The following is a 19,724-nucleotide window of genomic DNA, read 5'->3' as shown; positions in this document are numbered from 1 at the left end:
TGTACTTCAGAGTTCGCAGTAAGGACTCTACAGTAGAGAAGGAACCGAGGAGTTAGGACACGCGAGTGCTAGTTGAATCGCCAACGGTACCATGAGATGGTTACTGCGCACTCACGTCCCAACCAGGCACTGGTATCGAAAATCTCTGATCAGCAGCACCGGGATGCACTGACACCTGAAGTGGAGCACCCACAGGGACACACATCTGGAAGAACCTCAGTTACTGCACAAGATGAGTAACCCTCTCTTTTCATTTTCCATGATATTATAGTTAACGTTTCATGTCTTAGGAGTTAAGATGTGTACAGTATTATAATTCAAATAACTGGAAATTCTGAGCATGTGTCTTTGCCCATAGAAAATAAAGGGAACTCTTTTATGAAGATCTGTGACAAGGTCATGACACTGAAGGACTAAGTAAAAGAAAGAAACTACTAGGTTAATAATTTAATCTGTTCCATTTTATCTGTCAATTTGAGCTGTGCTAAACCGGATACATGTGATATTTAAGCATTATAGTTGGAATTGCAATTCCAATCAGAGATTTCTTTATGGTCTTGTTAATTGCATTCTAGCATGCGTCAGAAACATTTCTATGTTCTTAGGGGATACAATAACCTATTTTATTTAAACTTTTTTTAGGAAAATCAGCCCTTGGTATTGTGGAAATCACCTACTTTTCTAATTTCTTCCGCTGCTGATACTGCTGCCTTCCTAAAAATGTTTTCAGGAAAATGCATGTGCTGCAGAAGCAGTCACTTTACCTTTTAATTTCTTTTAAGTACTATTACTGTGCTAACTGTGTGATTTTTATTTTTTTTTTTTTTTTAAATCTTAGAAAGCAGTAGCTGTTGCAATGCAACAGTTATGTTTGCAGCCTTGGGAATCTCAGATAGAAAAAGTTTTACAGTTTCACAATCAAATTCTGGTAAGTACAGCAGAACATCTGTTAATATGACAAATGTCTTGAATTTGAGGTACAAGTCCAGAGATTCTTTGAAGATTTGTGACAGTATCCAAAAGATCCTAATATAATCACAAGCCTATTGAGAACTACAAAATTAATATTGGAGTAGAAAGAAAAATTATTTTTCAGAACAAAATCAAATTCATATCAGAATTCTAAAATTGCACACATGCTAAATCATTGAATTTTTTTTCTAATAGTCTATCCTTTTAGGAATAAGCTCCAGTGCCACTTAGAAATGATCTTTGCAAATGTGTTTTCAGGCTCGGGTTGGTGTGATGTTAGTAGGCCCTACAGGTGGAGGGAAGACAACTGTTAGAACAATTTTAGAAAAAGCCTTGGTAATTTTACCAACTTTACGTTTGGAAAAAAATTCAAAAAATGATGGTGTTTTGCAGGTAAGATATTTGAATATCTGCTCTTACATGTTAGTTTTAAGCTACTGGGTTTAGTTTAATTTTTAATGTTGACGGGCATTTATTTTAAAGCCTGGTTCATAATTCTGCATAGATCATAATTTTTCCAGCAAACAAATTTATCAGTAAAGATCCATATTTGTTTCTTTTTTTAAATTGAGTGCTTTGGGAAAGTAACACATTAATATAATTAATACCTTGGGGAGAGTATTTTGAAAAGTGCCCAAGAAAGTTTGATGCCTAACTTCCATTGTCAGTAGGAGTTGGATGCCTAAGTCTCTTAGGCACTTTTGAAAATTGCACTCTGAAGTGTGGGGGTGAGAATAGCAAGTTTCAATGCAAGTTTCCTCACTACACTCAATCTTTGAGCCTCAATCCTTGACCTAGGAAGACCATCCCTGTGGCTGAGAGGTAATTGGTTCTTCATACTTATTCATTCAGACCTTGGCCTTTCTATTGACTGCCACTAGTGCGCTCAAATAGATCAGTGATATGGGTAGTTGTCTACTAGAAAGCGGACTGAGACAACTTTTAGTAATTACAGACCTTTGCGAGATTTGAACCAGTAATAACCTAGTAATGAAACACTTCATGTCTCATTACCAATTCCTTAAGTCATCTAGTCCCTTATTTATCGTTTAGAATTAATTAATCAGACGTACACTTTTCAGCTAAGAAAACTGAAAGAGCAATTTATATTTCAAAAAGAATACATACTTTATGCTCCCATTTTTATTAAAGAATGTCAATATCTTGCAGTAAAATTTAATTTTTTTAGTTAGCCTTTTAAATGTAAATTATTTTAGATAACGGGTAACCCAGTAACAATATTGTAATTAAGAATTTATTGCATGATACTGAACCACAAAAAAAAAAGTCATGTATGGTGCAGCAGGACTTAGCAATGACAAATCTGGAAGTCAGTGCCACAAAAGATTTATGTAAAGAAGTCTGAAGCATAAATTACTCTTCTTTTTTTATACAGATATTTTACATTTAACTGCTAGTTCATTAAAATGATCTTATTCTAGTCTTTTGGGTAAGTATACATTTTTTAAATTGGCCAAAAATTTACTACTACTTTGAGTGATTGCTCATGTCCATTTCACTGTAGGTGTGTGCGCTTGCCACATGCACCGGTGGTGGAAGTTTTTCTGTCAGTGGTATCTAAAGCAAATGGGCTCTGGCGCCCTCTGGAGTGATGCACATATGTGCCGGTATAAGGACAGCTGCCGCCCCCCTCCTCTTCAGTTCCTTCTTACCGCCAGTGATGGTGCTGGAACATTCCCTTGCCTCGGCAAATTTTTGACTCTTCGAGTGTTGTTTTTTGCTGTATATAATTGTTAGTTGTTTCTAGTGTAGTTCTTATTAGTTCCCTTTGTGTAAGTATAGAATAAGTTAGTCTCCCGTGAGACTTAGCCCAGGGACGATACATGCCCCAGTCCCTGGGCTTCAAGCCTTGTGAGCGCTGTGAAAAACCTATGTCCATCAGCAGTCTCCACCAAAGCTGTCTGAAGTGCTTGAGGGAAACCCATGTAAGCGACAAGTGTCGCATTTGCAGAAGTTAGCTGCGCACCAAAAAGGAGTGGGACATTCAGCTTCGAGTGCTCCTTATGGAGCCAGCCAGATCAGATTCCACTCCAAGCACCTCCGCATCGGTGTGGAGTGTGACACTGGTCCTGACCTCCGAACGGCACCGATCCCCATCTCCAGTACTTGCAAAGAAGCAGAAGAAACACACCTGGATCAGGCGGTCTCCCATGTCCCATAAAGGGAAGGAGAAAGCCAGAGGTGAGCAAAGACCCACATGGTGCAGCTCATCCCCTCCAGAGCGCTGCCAGACTGCAGTATCACCAGCTGATCTGTCGAGCCCCCTCCAGGACCTGCCCAACACCCTGGGAAGCAGCAGAGGCATCCAGCACCTGGCAGTGCTATCCATACCAGAGGACTTTCAGGCTGCTTAAGGACATATTGTCCCTCCCGGTGCTGCCAATGCCTGTGAGAAAAGTTGCCCGCTCAAGAGGCAATCCTGCCCTACGGCCCTTAAAATGATCACCATCTGCATGGCACTGCTGCCTGGCACCACCACAGGTGGCATCCCGCCAGCAGTCTCCAGAGCTGTGCTGTCGGCCCTCCAACACAAGCCAGCTGGCCTGCCAGAGCTCCCAGCACCACTCCTTGGACTCCAGGCACCAGAGGTGGATTTACAGTAAAACACGGTGCCCTGGCATGGGGCACCCCAACAATAGGGGGCCCCGTGGCCAGGTAGCTGTAGGGGCAGAAGCTTGGTCCTGCAGGCTCCTGGGGTTCCTGCTGCAGGCTCCACACCCACTGGCAGCCAGGCTCCCCCCTTCCCCGCCTCTTCCCTGAGCATGCTGCGTTTCCGACCCTCCCTCTCCTTCCCAGCACTGCCCCTGCTGCCGAACAGCTGTTTGCCGGTGCTCAGGTCGCTCGGGGGGGGGGGGGGTAGTGGGGCCGCAGTGCATTTGCGGGAGGAGGTACGGAAGAGGCAGGGTGGAATTGGGGAAGGATGGAGCAAAGGCGAGGCTCCCGCAATCCACCTACACATACCGCCCCCGCCGTAAGCCGCTCAGGGCAGGGGACTGGGAGCACCTCCACGACCTCAGCCCACACCCCCACATGCCCACCCTGAGCTCCAAACAGGAGCTCCTGCACACACACCCCATTCCCACTTGCACCCCTTGCACCAAATGGGAGCTGTCCCAAGTAAGCGCTCCACACTCCAACCTCCCACCCCAACCCTGAGCCCCCTCCTGCATCCTAACTTCTGGCCAGACCCTGCATCCCCACCCCCAGCCCGCTGCTGCACCCTAACTCCCTCCCAGACCCTGCACCCCCAGCTGTGACTCCTGCACCCCCTTATACACCCTCAGCCCCCTGCCCTCCCTGACTCCTGCACCCTCCTCACACACACCCAGCCCTGACTCCTGCACCCCTCTCACACACCCACAGCCACCTGCCCTCCCTGACTCCTGCAACCCCTTCACACACTCCCAGCCCTGACTCCTGCACCCCTCTCACACAGCCTCTTGCCCTCCCTGACTCCTGCAACCCCCTCACACACACCATGCCCTCCCTGACTTGTGCACTCCCTCACACCTCCAGCCTCCTGCCAACCTGAGTCCTGAAGCCCCCCACATCCCCACCTGCACTCCTTGCACCAAATAGGAGCTGCCCCAGGTAAGCGCTCCACACCCCAACCCCCTGCCCCAGCCCTGAGCCCCTTCCCACACCCTAACACCTGGCTAGACCCTGCACCCGAACCCCCAGCCTGCTTCTGCACCCTAACTTCCTCCCAGACCCTACACCCCCAGCCCTAAGTGGGCCCCTCCCACACCCTAAGTCATGGCCTGACCCTACAACCCAATGTTCTTTTACATTTTTTTATAAAGTGCCCTTATCCAAAGCGCTTTACAATAGTTAGCTAACGGTACAAACAATATTTGGAAAGATCATTAAGTGGTCTGCCGAGACCTTCAGCGATTTTCAAGTGGTCTGTGGAAAAATAAGTTAGACTACAAAAACAATCAAGGTACCTCACTTTATTTTCATTTACTTCCGATTACTTATAGGAGGAGGAGGAGGAAGAAAAAAAGAATGTAAAATGGGGGTGGGGCGGGAGATAAGAGAGAATGTTGTTTTTCTTGGCTAGGTCCCAAGAAGGGGTGACAAAAATGAAGCTGCACACAGGGTCCCACTAACTCTAAATCCGCCGCTGCCAGGCACCATTCTCCAGAATCCCAGCGTCATTTGCTAGCTATCTGGCACAAACCTCCCAAGGCACGCCACCAGTCCCCAGTGGCCCAGCACTGGTCTCCTGAGTGTCTGCGTCACTCTCCAGCCTCATGGCACCGATTCCTTGAGTCTCAACGCCAGCCTCTAGATTGACAATATCGGTCTCCAGCAGCCCGACGCCAATCTCTGGAGTCATGATGGAGGTCTTCGGGCTCCCGGTCACTGGAGCCCTGGCACCGTTTCCAGAATGTGAGTCATCTATCACTGGGCAACCATCACTGATCCACTGAGTGCTGTCACCAGAGGACCCAACAAGTTCTGACATGCCAGCACCAGTCCCCAGGGGATGAGCACAGGGACGACCAGCATGGAAAGGGCAAAGAGGCGGTAGTGGTACACCTTGGTTCCCAAGACAAGTCTCTTCCTCCTCAGACTTGGAAGGCGAGGAGCTCGTAGTGCCCGCGGGCCAAGGTCACCTGCCAGTTTCATCAGGATTTCCCCTGGGACTGCCAGCAAGCACTTGGCCTCAGGGCCAGTGGACAGCTCCATGGCAGTTCTGGAACCCTTGGGGGTTCCCTCAGATATTGGAGCACGTGCAGTGATCAGTCTCAGGGACGTCTGAGAAGCGATCGGCGACAGTCTCCCGTCCACCCCAAGACTCAAAAGAGGAGTCAGAGCAGGGTGTCCAGGGGTAGTCAGCCTCAGCCAAGGATCCTCCGGCAGCGGATATGCAGTTGATCGACCCACCTGTGCCCACTTCCTCATCCTCTTCACTTGATAAGGCGTTGGTGGGGCCCTTCTATATGATTCCCCAGGACGATGTCAAAGCTCAGCAGGAGCTACTTAAGAGTTGCAGCAAACCTGGGGCTGCGGGCCAAGGAGTTGTCCAAACCTTCCAACACCCTATTTGACATATTGAGTGCAGCGGCCCCTTCTACGGTGGTTCTGCCTGTCCACCAGGAAGTGGTAAAGTTAATCAAGGCCTTGTGGCAAATTCCCGCCTTCCTGCCCCCCCATCTCCAAGTGGGCAGAGAGAAAATATTATGTCCCAGCTAAAGGCTTCAAATACCTTTACACCAACCCCTCCCTGAGCTCTTTGGTTGTATCCGCTGCCAGTGAGCGTGACAGGCAGGGGCAACCTGGTTTGACCCTTAAGAACAAAGATGCAAAGAGGCTCGATATGTCTGGCAGAAAGATTTATTCGACTGCCAGCTTCCAATTGCGGGTGGCCACCCACCAAGCCCTGCTTGGTGGATACGATTATAACACTTGGCAATCCATGGCCAAGTTTTTGGACTCTTTGCCAGAGGGCTCTAAGCAGGAGTTCCTGGCCATTCTCAAGGAGGGCAAGACACTGGCGAGGGCTGCTCTCCAAGCAGCCTCAGATGCAGCGGTCTCCGCAATCAGGACCATGGGTTTGGCCATGTCCATGAGAAGGGCGTCTTGGCAACAGGGATCCAGGCTCCCAGTGAGGGTTCAGCATTCAATCCAGGACCACCCCTTTGATGTCCTGGCGCTGTTCTCGGACCAAGCAGACAACAGATTGCATGGTCCAAAAGATTCCCTGGCTACATTGCGCTTCCTGGGTCTTCACATGCCTGTGCCCGCAAGAAAGCGGTTCAAACCGCAGCAGACCCGAGTTTCGGGAGCCAGTCCAGGTTGGAGTGCTACCATAAGACGGGCCAGGGCTATAAGTGCCACGAGGGCCAACTGCTGACCTCCTCTGCTCAGTTGGGCTCCACTCACCACCAGCCGGGTAACAAGCAGGCATTTTGAGGGTGCACCCAACAGTAACCTCCCAGTCTGCAATCGGGATCCAATGCCTCTCCTGCGGGTGGGAGCCAAAGAGGATGTTTCCCAGCATCTGAGAGGGAAAGAATTTTACTCCTACTGTTTTTTGATTCCAAAGGCCAAAGCGGGGTGGGGGGGGTCTATGTCCCATTCTCAACTTGTGAGACCTCATCAAATATCTCAAGAAGTTGAAGTTATGCATGGTCTCCCTAGGCTCCATCATCCCTTTCCTGGAGACTGATATGCCGCCCTTGACCTGAAGGACACTTATTTTCATATTTCAATTTTTCATGGCCAAAGAAGGTTCCTATGGTTTGTAATCGGGCAGACTCATTACCAGTTCACAGTGCTCCCATTTGGCCTAGCAACAGCACCAAAAGTGTTAACAAAGTGCATGGTAGAGGTCGCAGCCTACCCCAGACATAGGGGTATCCAGATCTACCCATATCTCTACAACTAGCTTATCAAGGGCCAGTTTAGGGAGTACGTCCAATGCAGTGTTGCGGTGCTACAAGCCACCAGCCAAGCGCTGCACCCGTTGATAGATGAACAAAAATCAACATTGGTCCTGGTGCAGAAGATAGTTTATCAGACCAGTCTTCGACTCTTCCCAAGCCAGAGCATTCCTGCCAAAAGCCAGGTTTGGGGCAATATCAGATCTGATTGCCCAAGTCACCACCCACCCACTCACTACAGCCCAGCTCTGTCTCAGGCTGCTAGGATACATGGTGGCATGCACTTAACGTTGTTCAGCATGCAAGACTATGACTCAGACCCCTCCAGATGTGGCTGGCATCACTTGGCAAGCTCCTCACTATCCTGCCACAGTTACTCACTGCCCTGCAATGGTTGTCCAACCTGGATTTGGTGTTGGAAAGTGTTCCATTTGCGACTCCACAACCTACAGTGTCCCTGGTGTCGGATGCTTTCGACCTCGGTAGGGGAGCCTCAGTACACTCAGAACTCATGGTCTATGGTGTCAAGAGGCGTTGTCATTGCACATAAACATCAGAGAGTTCAGGGCCATCCGCCTGGCTTGTGTAGTGTTCCTTCCCCATCTGTCTGGTTGTGTAGTGCAGGTATTGACAGACAACACAGCCTCCATGTTCTATGTCAACAGACGGGGGAGCTCGATCATAGGCCCTTTGTCAGGAAGGGACTTCTATATCCAACATGCTATCCACCTAGAAGCCTCCAACTTCCCTGGCGTCTGGGACACACTGGTGGATCGCCTCAGCGGGTCCTTTTTTTCTCTCACCATGCTTCGTCCCTCCACGTGGAGGTCGTCAAGATGCTCTTCCAGAAGTGGAGAGCTCCCCAAGTAGACCTATTCATCACCAGACAGAACAGAAAATGTCACCAGTTCTGCTCTCTGCAGGGTCTCAACAGTGGCTCGTTATTCAATGCCTTTCTCCTGTCATGGACGGGCGACCTGATGTATATCTTCTTGCCAATATCACTGATCAGCAAAGTCCTCTTGAAGGTCAAGACAAGACGGGAGTCATTATGATAGCCCCAGGTTGGCTTTGCCAGCATTGGTTCGGCACACTCATGGACTTAGTGGTAGTAGCCCCGTGGACACTTTCCAACTGCTCGGACCTGCTCTCTCAGGATCATGGACAATTACTGCACCCGAACCTCGCCTCTCTGCACCTCACAGCGTGGATGCTGCGTGGCTGAATCTTGAAGAACAAGCCTGCTCTAGTCAGGTCTGGCAGATTCTTTCAGAAAGCAGAAAGGCCTCCACCAGAGTGACTTACCTGGCAAAGTGGAAGCGCTTCTCCTGCAGGGTGTCGGAGCAGAATATCTTTCTGGTCCAGTCGTCTCTACAATCCATCCTGGATTACCTCTTCACTTTAAAGCACCAGGGTCTTGCCTTTTCATCGATCAAGGTGCACTTGACGACCATATCGGCCTTCCGCCCTCGCATCCAGGGTCGATCAGTATTCTGACATGAGATGACAGTCAGGTTCCTGAGAGGCCTTAACACTTTTCACGCCGCTTTGGGATCCAGTTCCCCAGTGGGATCTCAACCTGGTCCTCTCCAGGCTCATTGGCCTTCCCTTCAAGCCTCTGGCTTCGTGCTCTCTTTCACACCTATCGTGGAAGATCTCATTCCTTGTCATTATTACATTGGTGAGGCAAGTCTCTGAAATTAAAGCTCTTAGAGCCCCCATACACGGTGTTCTACAAGGAGAAGGTAAAACTGCGTCCCCATTCAGCCTTCCTGCCAAAGGTGGTATCGCAGTTGAATGTCAATCAGGATATCTTCCTCCTGGTATTCTGTCCAAAGCCTCACACGTCCCATGAGGAGAGGCATCTGCACACCCTAGATATCAGGCATGCCCTGGCCTTCTACCTGGAGCTCACCGAGCCCTTCCACTGATCTACTCAACTCTTCATTGCAGTGGCTGACAGGATGAAGGGCCTCCCAGTGTCTTTTCAGAGGATTTCATCCTGAATCACTACATGCATCCAAACTTGCTAATAGATGGAACAGGCTGTGCCCTCCCAATAATGACAGCTCATTCCACAAGAGCTAAGGCATCATCGGCTGCTTTCCTGTCGCATGTCCCCATCCAGGACATCTGCAGAGCTACGACATGGTCATTGGTATACACCTTCAAGATGCACTATGCCATCACCCAGCAGGCCAGATATGATGCTGGCTTTGGCAGAGCTGTGTTGCCGTTGACACTCCATTAACTCTACCCGCCTCAGGAGGTACCACTTGGGAGTCACCTACAATGGAATGGACATGAGCAAGCACTCAAAGAAGAAAAAACGATTACCTTTCACAACTGTTGTTGTTCAATATGCGTTGCTCATGTCCATTCCATGACCCACTCTCCTTCCCCTCTGTTGGAGTTCCAGCAAGAAGGAACTGAAGTGGAGGCCAGCTGTGCCCCTTATACCGGCACATGTGCGTGCCATTCCAGAAAGCACCAGAGCCAGTCCCCTATGGATGCCACTGAGGGGAAAACTTCCAGCACTGGTGGATGTGGTGAACACATACACCTACAATGGAATGGACATGAGCAACACATAGAATATCAGGGTTGGAAGGGACCTCAGGAGGTCATCTAGTCCAACCCCCTGCTCAAAGCAACCAATCCCCAGCTAAATCATCCCAGCCAGGGCTTTGTCAAGCCTGACCTTAAAAACCTCTAAGGAAGGAGATTCCACCACCTCCCTAGGTAATGCATTCCAGTGCTTCACCACCCTCCTAGTGAAAGTTTTTCCTAATATCCAACCTAAACCTCCCCCACTGCAACTTGAGACCATTAGTCCTTTTTCTGTCATCTTGTACCAGTGAGAACAGTCTAGATCCATCCTCTTTGGAACCCCCTTTCAGGTAGTTGAAAGCAGCTATCAAATCCTCCCCTCATCCTTCTCTTCTGCAGACTAAATAATCCCAGTTCCCTTAGCCTCTCCTCATAAATCATGTGCTCCAGCCCCCTAATCATTTTTGTTGCCCTCCGCTGGACTCTTTCCAATTTTTCCACATCCTTCTTGTAGTGTGGGGCCCAAAACTGGATACAGTACTCCAGATGAGTCCTCACCTATGCCTAACAGAGGGGAATGATCATGTCCCTCAATCTGATGGCAATGCTCCTACTTATACAGCCCAAAATGCCGTAAGCCTTCTTGGCAACAAGGGCACACTGTTGATTCATATCCAGCTTCTGTCCACTGTAACCCCTACATTCTTTTCTGCAGAACTGCTGCCTAGCCACTTGCTCCCTAGTCTGTAGCAATGCATGGGATTCTTCCATCCTAAGTGCAGGACTCTGCACTTGTCCTTGTTGAACCTCATCAGATTTCTTTTGGCCCAATCCTCTAATGTGTCTAGGTCCCTCTGTATCCTATCTCTATCCTCCAGCGTATCTACCACTCCTCCCAGTTTAGTGTCATCTGCAAACTTGCTGAGAGTGCAATCCACGCCATCCTTCAGATCATTAATGGAGATATTGAACAAAACCAGCTCCAGGACTGATCCTGGGGTACGCCGCTTAATACCAGTTTCCAACTAGACATGAGCCATTGATCACTACCCGTTGAGCCTGATGATCAAGCCAGCTTTCTATCCACCTTATAGTCCATTCATCCAGCCCATACTACTTTAACTTGCTGGCAAGAATACTGTGGAAGACCATGCTAAAAGCTTTGCTAAAGTCCAGTAATAACATGTCCACTGCTTTCCCCTCATCCACAGAGCCAGTTATCTCATCATAGAAGGCAATTAGGTTAGTCAGGCATGACTTGCCCTTGGTTAGTCCATGCTGACTGTTCCTGACCACTTTCCTCTCCTCTAAGTGCTTCAAAATCGATTCCTTGAGGACCTGCTCCACGATTTTTCCAGGGACTGAGGTGAGGCTGATTGGCCTGTAGTTCCCCAGATCATCCTCCTTCCCTTTTTTAAAGATGGGCACTATATTAGCCTTTTTCCAGTCATCCAGAACCTCCCCCGATCACCATGAGTTTTCAAATATAATGGCCAATGGCTCTGCAATCATATCCGCCAACTCTTTAGCACCCTCGGATGCAGTGTGTCCAGCCCCACGGACTTGTGCTCATCCAGATTTTCTAAATAGTCCTGAACCACTTCTTTCTCCACAGAGGGCTGATCACCTCCTCCCCGTACTGTGCTGCCCAATGCAGTAGTCTGGGAGCTGACCTTGTTCATGAAGACGGAGGCAAAAAAAGCATTGAGTACATTAGCTTTTTCCACATCCTCTGTCACTAGGTTGCTTCCCCCATTCAGTAAGGGGCCCATACTTTCCTTGACCACCTTCTTGTTGCTAACATACCTGTAGAAACCCTTCTTGTTACTCTTAACATCCCTTGCTAGCTGCAACTCCAAGTGTGATTTGGCCTTCCTGATTTCACTCCTGCATGCCTGAGCAATATTTTTATACTGCTTCCTGGTCATTTGTCCAAACTTCCACTTCTTGTGGAAGCTTCTTTTTTTGTGTTTATGATCAGCAAGGATTTCACTGTTAAGCCAAGCTGGTCGCCTGCCATATTTACTATTCTTTCTACACATCGGGATGGTTTGTTCCTGCAACCTCAGTAAGGATTCTTTAAAATACAGCCAGCTCTCCTGGACTCCTTTCCCCCTCATGTTGTTCTCCCAGGGGATCTTGCCCATCAGTTCCCTGAGGGAGTCAAAGTCTGCTTTTCTGAAGTCCAGGATCCATATTCTGCTGCTCTCCTTTCTTCTTTGTGTCAGGATCCTGAACTCGACTAGCTCATGGTCACTGCCTCCCAGGTTCCCATCCACTTTTACTTCCCCTACTAATTCTTCCTGTTTTGTGAGCAGCAGGTCAAGAAGAGCTCTGCCCCTAGTTGGTTCCTCCAGCACTTGCACCAGGAAATTGTCCCCTACACTTTCCAAAAACTTCCTGGGTTGTCTGTGCACTGCTGTATTGCCCTCCCAGCAGATATTGGGGTGATTGAAGTCCCCCATGAGAACCAGGGCCTGTGATCTAGTAACTTCTGTTAGTTGCCTGAAGAAAGCCTCGTCCACCTCATCCCGCTGGTCTGGCGGTCCATAGTAGACTCCCACCACAACATCACACTTGTTGCTCACACTTCTAAACTGAATCCAGAGACTCTCAGGTTTTTCTGCAGTTTCATACTGGAGCTCTGAGCAGTCATACTGCTCTCTTACAAAGAATGCAATTCCCCCACCTTTTCTGCCCCGCCTGTCCTTCCTGTTTATATCCATCCATCACAGCATTCCAGGCATGTGAGTTATCCCACCAAAACATCTCAAAGAACAACAGTTATGAAAGGTGAGTAAGCAAGGCTTTTCTTTATATTCTTCCATTAAAGAACAATTTTTTTCTTTTTAAAATTTCTATGGATGTTTGGTTCTCACAGACCTGACAGGCTAATGTATCAGCAGTGGTTGTGCAAGCTTTCCCACATACTTTAAGTCTGCAACAGGTCTAGCTGTTTCAGTCCTAGACTACTAGAATTGTGTGTTGGTTTTGCAAAGGCAAATGTCAAGTAGGAACTAGGTATAGACCACATATTTATTTTTCACTTATTACATGTAACAAGTTATGAAACCAGGCCTCTAGAGTCTATGGCTAGTTCATTAACCCATTGCACTACCTAGCTCTACTTTTGAATAAGAAAACAAATATAAATTCTAATCAACATACTGAGTGTGAAAATAAATGTCATACTTTGTTGTCCAGTGTTGTGTTATTTTGAAGCTCTACTATAATGAAGGTTAGAATATTTTATGCTCACATTTCCACCATATCAAAATTAAATTAATCCTAAATTAATCTTCAATAGAAAAACTCAGATTGATAATGTGGCTTTTCTAATATCAGACTTACTGTGTTTAGAAACTCAATAAAGCTTCTTTATGCTGTTTGAATGTAAATTAAACACACTTGTGGTGCATTTCAGACCTTGTTGCCGAGGACCCTGAATCCCCTTATGAAGCTAATGGAAGATTTGACTGAGGCCTGGTCTCCACTGAAAAGTTAGGTCAACCCAGCTACATCGCTTAGAGATGTAAAAAAGAAATTCCACATTGCTGAGCAATGTAGTTAAGCCAACCTAACCCACAGTGTAAACAGCGCTAGGTCAAGAATTATTTTTTTGACCTAGCTACTGCTTCTCAGGAGGGTGGATTACCTACACCGACAGGAGAACCCCTATCATTGCTGTAGGGAATATCTACACTGAAGCACTGCAATGGTGCAGCTGCAGTTGTGCAGCTGTGCTGCTGTAGCATTTCAAGTATAGACAAGCCCTGAGTAAGAACTCAGGGTGAAATGCAACAAGCTTTTTATGTGCATGTTTGAGTTAGTCCATTTAAATCAGTGGGACTGCTCAGGTGCTTAAAGTTATACACATGCATAAGTACCTTGCTGAATCAGGGCTTCACTAAGAATTGTTAGATTTGACCCTTTGTGGTGTATAAATGGTGTTGCAATCTGTTAGTCATTAAGGTTAAAGGCCTTATAATTGAAGTAGAATTAAGCTAATAGTAGAATACAAATTCTGCAATTAAAAAAAAGTCTTTACCTCAGAATGCACCAAAGAAAGGAAAAGTGGATACTTTTGTTATAAACCCAAAGTGTGTCAGTGTTGGTGAGCTGTATGGACAGACTGATCCTAACACTATGGAGTGGTCTGATGGATTATTGGCATCAGCAGTTCGAACATTTGCAAAATATTCAACAAAAAAATCTAAAAAAAAGGAGTCAAACACTGATGCAGCTACAAGAATCCAGGACGCTTACACTGTGAGTTCAGTTGTTATTTTAATGATTATAAGGAATATGTTAGTCTTGCATGACCTAATGTTGACTTCTAAAGTGGGCCAGCTGTAGGGTTTTGAGAGGCTGGCAAGCTATTATTTGGGCTCTCTTCCCCCAAAACTTCTCCTTTTAGTGCAATAATCCTCTTCTTTCCCATCAAGGAGGATAGCTAGCAAAATGTCAATTGATGCTCTTTTGGCCAAATTTTATTCGGACTTAAATCAGTAAAAGCTTTGCCTTGACTATAATGGGATCAAGATTTGGCCATCAGAGAGCTGCAGATCCTAATCACACATAAAATTTGGGACTGTCCCACAAATTTGGAAGCCTCAAAAAAAAAAAAATCAATGACCCTGTTTTAGATGCAAATGTTGCTGGTTCCAAAAGTAGCTCTGCTTTTAAATCTTCAAGCTGCTGTGTTTAATTATATTTAATGAATGAAATTTGTGCTGCAGAACTCTCAACCCAGGGGGAGTGGAGCTAAGGTGGCTTTGTGCTCTGGTGGTCCTGTGCCCCTCTGTTGGAGTGGCCATTGGCATAATTTAGGCAGCCCCGGGGGCCTGCCTAAATTATGGCAACCTTCTGGGGCTTTCCTATGGGCTATTGCACTGGCCAGAATCTTGGTAGTACTCTGTGCTGTGGCCCTGCCCCTGACATGCTCCTACACCAAAGCTTGTTGAGGGGGGTTTTCGAAGGAAACCTTACAGCTTTGTTCCTTAATTCTTGTACTAAAGGAATCTTCTCACAGACTGAATGGGGACTTTTTAAGCCCCTTTAATCTTCTTTGGTCCATTTACCTTGTGTAGAGAGGACGGGGTGGGGTTGAAGATCCTGTCAAATATACTTATGACCCAATCCTACAGGTAAAATACTTTGTGGCTTATTGCTGTGTTCAGAGAAGTTCCTCTGAAGGGTAGCAAGTCCTGAGCTCAAGCAGCAAATACAATGGAGAAGTCAGAAATGCATTAATATATCTGGTCATATGTGATGTGCATGTTTTCTGCATGTGCTGTGTTTTGCACGAGGCAGTAACCCTTGATATGGAGCTAAACATATGCATAGTGGGCTTGCTTACAGTTAACATTTTTTGGCAGTTGTCATTTCTTGCATTTGGTAAATATTTTTGAAAACCAAACACAATAAATGTAAATTAGTAAATCTAAAGGTAGAAATTGAAAAGCTCCCCACCTCACTCCAAAGTTAAAATTTGAAATAGACTACTGCTTCATCACTGTTGAGATTGAAGCCACTAGTCCTTCAACTGCATATGACTCTAGTTTGCAGGATCTCCAGCTGCCACACATATAACAAGTTATCTCAGTTGGCACAAGAGTCACAAATCTAAGGGAATAGCTGGACTCTCGGATTTGTGTATGTTACTTTCCTGAGCAGAGTGCTATTATATATTTGTATATAAATTTATACATGGTAGAAGTATATTTTATCTCCTATCACAAGTAACTGCATAAGGCCAATTCCTCCTGGTCTGAAGGTGAAGTAAGTGGTAGGTTTGAGTGGCTGAATAACAGCACGCCTGGAATCTAGCCCAAAGAGTATTTATTTATTTATTTGTTTATTTTGCTTTAATCTTCCCACCTCCAACAGATCCCACGGTTCTTCAAGTAGTGTCCCTCTGGGTGCTCCACTTCAGTGGGTGCACTTGTGCCCTTAGCCTTTGATCAGAGATTTTTGGTAGCAGTGCCCATTCTGCACACGTTTGTGCCCACACAACCTCATGCTCTACACTGAAGTTATATGAGGTAAACCACCCTCAGTTCTTTCTCAACTGCCTTTGGCCCAAGACAGAATCAGCACTTCCTTCAAGGCTAGGTGTTCCCCCTCCTCCCCCCCAAAAAGATAAATTAAGTTTAAACTACTAGAGATGGAGCAATCTTTACATCCAGCTTTGGATCCAGAAGCAGAGGACCTTCCTATACATAGACTTCCCAATACAACTAGTGCTCTGTCCACATCAACATCTCAGTCACTGGAGACCAGTGGAGAGATAGGCGGTACCGCAGCACCAAGTACATTTACAGTACTGAAGTCCTCATCTACATCTGTCTCTAAGCAGAAGTAGGTAAGGAATAAATCTCAATAAAAATCTGGTCACCATCTTACGAGAAGGCTACAGAGATCTCAGGTCCCAAGGGGAGTTCAGTGCCTGCTCCAAGTGAGACTGGTACTGCAAAGGCAAAGAGTAGTCAGACATCTAAGATAGACTTGGTAATGGGTTTGGATACCTGTACCTAGAGCAACAGAGACAGGGTTGAAAAAAACAGGCCTATCCCTGAACAACACTCGGTACCTATAACAAGAAAATCAACAGTACCAAAGACTGCTCACCTACCTACAGTACTGAGGGCATCCCATTCCAAGCACTTGGTACCAGCTGCATCAGTACCAAAACTGTCCCACAGGTTCCCACTCGACTCAATCTTTGATACCATCAGAACTGCAAGAGTTATGGTACCCTATAGATCTGAAAATATCTTCTGAGCCAGAGTCTCCTCTCTTAACAAGTGAAGGTTTGTCAATGACAAGACTCTCCCACTCACTGCTCTCTCTGTCACCCAGAGTATCACACTGGCCCTTATCTACTCTGGAAGCCAAACAGCTGTCTCCCCATTTAGAATATGTAGAAAAAGACTCATCAGACTCTCAAATTTTGGTGCAAATTTCTCCTACTGATTCTAGGTCACATCGCCGTACCTCCTATACTGATATATTAAAGGAGGATAGACCTCAAGTGCCACCCACATGGCAGGTACACAGATAGCTGCTTCCACCTATGACATTTGGGCCTTGCTGGCACCTGTGGGAATTCTACCACCAAAAGTGTATATCAAGGTCCTTGCAACTCCAGAGGGAGCAGAGAAGAGCCCATTCTCCTCAATCCTCTTTACCACCGCCTATGCTAGAGGAAGAGATCAGGACTAATAAGGATAATATTTCCTCATCTCCTTATGTAGCTCTCATGCCTCCACTACCTTCTGTGGTGGATGACTTAAGGCAGTTTCACAAACTGATGGAGCAGATTGCTGACACTACAGATTCCATTGGAGGAGATTCAAGAGTCACATCATAAACTCCTAGATATTTTACGCACTTCAGCATCTATGAAGAATCCTATTTCAGTCACTGAAGCTCTTATGGAGTCTGGTAAGACAGTTTGGCAAACCACTGCTGCCATAGTGCCTACCTGCAAGAGGGCAAATAAAACATATTACGTTCCAGGTATGGAATTGGAATTTCTATTTTCTCTGTACTCCTTCCACTTCACATGCTATTTCCCTGATGAAAATCAGTGGCTAGCATGCTTATGTTGTCTTAACTTTCAGGTATCTCTGGAACCTTAAGCTCCTATCAAGCTAATCTTCTGTGGTGATAGTGGAGGCAGACAATATAATTCAAAGTCCACCCCACTCAGGAAGGACCACAAGAGGCTCAGTCTTTTTGGTCATACTGTGGAACCTCAGAATTATAAACTAATCAGTTAACCACATACCTCATTTGGAACTGAAAGTACACAATTAGGCAGCAGCAGAGAGACACAAAAATACAGTACAGTACTGTGTTAAATGTAAACTACTTTATAAAAAAAAAAGGGAAAGCAACATTTTTCTTCTGCATAGTAAAGTTTCAAAGCTGTTGTGACAGACCCAGACCAGTGGGGTACAGGAGTCTGGTAGAAGACAAATATACTATCCACTGGATGAATAGTTTTCTGTTCCCTGAGTGACCAGAGCAGGGACTGCCCTAGAGCAATCAGGAAGGTGCTAGAACCAATTAAGACAGGTAAGCTAATCAAGACACCTGGAGTCAATTAAGAACTTTCTAGAATCAATTGTGGCAGGCAGGCTAATTAGCACACCTGATTTAAAAAGGACCTCCCATCAGTTAGTAGGGGGGCATGTAAGGAGCTGGGAGTGAGAGACCACAGTCCCGAAAGGCAAAAGGAAGCATCAGCTTTGCAAAACAGCAATGTGTATTGTTAATGAACAAGTGCAATTAATAACCAGGGGTTAAGCCCCTTCTCCTTTGTGCCTCCCCCTCGAGGGATTGTTTGCTGGAGCTTTTTGCCTAGTGTGACAGGGTCAGGCCAGATGGTTACAGAAGAGTGATAGGAGGCAGATATATTAGACCCAGATCAAGTAGATCCCTGTTCCCTGGGTATGGTAACAGAGGCAGTTCCAGAACAAGGAGGAACTTGCTGGAACCAGTTAAGGCAGGCTGGCTAATTAGGACACCTAGAGCCAATTAAGAAGAAGCTGCTAGAATCAATTAGGACAGGCTGGCTAATCAGGGCACCTAGGTTTAAAAAGGACCTCACTTCAGTTAGGGAGAGGCACGTAAGGAGCTGGGAGTGAGAAGATGTGCTGCTGGAGGACTGAGGAGTACAAGCATTATCAGACACCAAGAGGAAGGTCTTGTGGTGAGGATAAAGGTGTTGGGAGGAGGCTATGGGGAAGTAGCCCAGGGAGTTGTAGCTGTCACGCAGTTATTACAGGAGGCACTCTAGACAGCTGCAATCCACAGGGCCCTGGGCTGAAACCCGGAGTAGAGGGCGGGCCCGCGTTCCCCCCCAGACCTCCCAACTCCTAATCAGACACAGGAGGAGTTGACCTGGACTGTGGATTCCACCAGAGGGGAGGTCTCTGGGTTGTTCCCCGACCTACATGGTGGATCAGCAGAGATGGCGGGGGTTGTTCTTCTCTTTTTGCCCATGCTCTCCACACTTAAAAGACTCAAGAGTCATGCTGCAATCCCTAGGGATTTACATTCCTGTAAATAAAAAGGAGATTTAGTAGTTCTCAGATGATGCAATGAGCATGTCCAGCTCCGTATTCAACATATCGTAGACCCTCTGAACCCCCGGCCAAGAGACCAAAAAAGAAACCACCTTTAGCTACATATTCTCCTCCAAGTGACAGTTTTGATGGCTTGGTCAAGAGTCTCAACCATCCAGCTGACAAGGTCTTACCCTCCTCTCTCCTTTTGGATGCCTCCTTTCCCTTTTTCAGGATGCATGGAAGCATATGTTAGCTGACTGAGATGAGGGTGATCTGGCCAGTGGCAGCAAGCCTAGTGCCTGGGGTCAGAGCCATAATCAGTCATTGGGAAGCAAAGCCAAGGGTCAAACCGGAAGGCAGGAACTGGATACCAAAGCCAAGGGTTGAGCCAGAGTCCGTAGTCAGGAGCCAGAGTCAAGAGTCATAAACAGAGGTCAGGAACTGGAGCAAGCAAGGTATCAGACAAGGTGGGGTTCAAGGCAGGGGGCAAAGCAGGAACAGAGTAACGCAAGAGCAAGCATAGTGTGCATTGAGAAGCCAGTGAGCTGCTGCTAGCTTAAGAGCCAGACTGCTGGCCTCTGCAGCCAGTCAGGTTGCATGGCTAATCAGGCAGCCTGCTTCAGGCCAGTTGCACTGATGACACTGCCTGTAGACTACCTCTGTTGCAGGCTGTGAGTCCTGACAGCATATAACATGAGGCATCTGGGTTTTG

The 19,724-nt window shown here is 46.8% G+C and overlaps 1 protein-coding gene across 1 annotated transcript in view; it reads left to right on the top strand.

Annotated features, from left to right (window-relative positions):
* Window positions 1–19,724, top strand: part of DNAH14 (dynein axonemal heavy chain 14) — a 454,489-nt gene that overhangs the window by 210,010 nt on the left and 224,755 nt on the right. Inside the window, 5 exon segments of the mRNA XM_073336702.1 lie at window positions 839–928; window positions 1,231–1,365; window positions 6,164–6,797; window positions 8,542–8,873; window positions 13,989–14,204. Coding sequence (XP_073192803.1) covers window positions 839–928; window positions 1,231–1,365; window positions 6,164–6,797; window positions 8,542–8,873; window positions 13,989–14,204 — 1,407 coding nt within the window.

This window comes from Lepidochelys kempii, chromosome 3, assembly GCF_965140265.1.
Source record: "Lepidochelys kempii isolate rLepKem1 chromosome 3, rLepKem1.hap2, whole genome shotgun sequence".
NCBI classification, from domain to species: Eukaryota; Metazoa; Chordata; order Testudines; family Cheloniidae; genus Lepidochelys; species Lepidochelys kempii.
This window is presented reverse-complemented; position numbering and strand designations above follow the sequence as displayed.